Source organism: Trachymyrmex septentrionalis, unplaced genomic scaffold (assembly GCF_001594115.1).
Source record: "Trachymyrmex septentrionalis isolate Tsep2-gDNA-1 unplaced genomic scaffold, Tsep1.0 scaffold2, whole genome shotgun sequence".
NCBI classification, from domain to species: Eukaryota; Metazoa; Arthropoda; class Insecta; order Hymenoptera; family Formicidae; genus Trachymyrmex; species Trachymyrmex septentrionalis.
This window is the reverse complement of record NW_017305179.1, coordinates 1,147,209-1,148,291: the sequence shown is the minus strand read 5'-3', so window position 1 is coordinate 1,148,291 and position 1,083 is coordinate 1,147,209. Positions and strand designations below refer to the sequence as shown.

Below are 1,083 nucleotides of genomic sequence, written 5' to 3'. Positions count from 1 at the left end.
AATTGTTCCTAATGTAATTTCAAAGTAAAGAAATGCAAGACCCGAATGTATCACATACTTGGGGTTAAACATCTTAAATACAGTCTTTTAAGATGTAAATCAATTACAAATCACAAACTGATCCCAAAGCGATTTTAGCATCTTAAAACTATACTACTTAATATCTTATTGCAGAAAGTCCACAAAGCTTACTCTTACTATACCTATTATGTCTCAAGACTGAGGCTGTGTTTTCAAAACTTACTGCTAGTACTGAAAATCCATAGTACACGTGACGTAAACTATAGACTTTTAGTACTGGCTATAAAATTTTGAAAAGCAGCCTCTGAGAGGCAATCTTAGAACAAGAGCGAACCATAAATTTATACCAGCTTGTAAGTTTCAACGCCTAACAACCAATTCTACCTCCAAAGAAACAGCTCAACGAATTAACGAATCCTTTCTTCTCTCGATAAGGAAGGAATAGGAAAGTCTTAACCATTCCGCGGCATTTGTCGCAGTCTTCGCGCTCACCTCCTCCGCGGGTAGGTCGTAACGTTCGGCAATTTTCTGGTACAGTTCCCGGACATTGCTGAAGTCCGATATCAGTCCTGTGGGACTGCCGTGGGCCAGTTGGCAGTGGAAGACCAGCGTCGACGGCCGCGGGTCCCGGGGTGGTGATCCCGTCTGTTCGTGTTGAAGAGGAGGAGCACCGTTCCCCGACCGGCTACCAGTACCGTTACCATTCGCGTTGTCATGACCATTGTCATTGTCGGCCTGATGCTGATGATGCTGGTGGTTGTAATACTGCATACCATTTGCAGCCTTCTCCGTTACCGGCGATCTCGGCGTGGTCCGCGCCTTGAACAGCGGCATCCTCGAGTCTATGAAAATAAATTATTGTATAAAGGAAGGCCCCGTTATTCACAATCCGGTGTGACGTGCTGGATTCTCATCGCAAAATTGAGTTATTATAACCGGCAAGTTGATAACTGAGAAATGTGCGACTCTGAGCCTCCCGCGATCCTTTCACGCTGCTATCTTGAGATGGAATCGACATAATCGCGACGATGATTTATGATATCACAATAGCTATCTGCGTAC

General features: G+C 44.4%; 1 protein-coding gene across 2 annotated transcripts in view; it reads right to left on the bottom strand.

Annotated features, from left to right (window-relative positions):
- Positions 1–1,083, bottom strand: part of LOC108747329 (PDZ domain-containing protein GIPC3) — a 10,897-nt gene that overhangs the window by 2,980 nt on the left and 6,834 nt on the right. For both annotated transcript variants that reach the window (XM_018484725.1, XM_018484724.1), the window contains exon 2: positions 514–863. In XM_018484725.1, coding sequence (XP_018340227.1) covers positions 514–855 — 342 coding nt within the window. In that variant the 5' untranslated portion in view covers positions 856–863. The remainder of the gene's footprint in view (positions 1–513; positions 864–1,083) is intronic.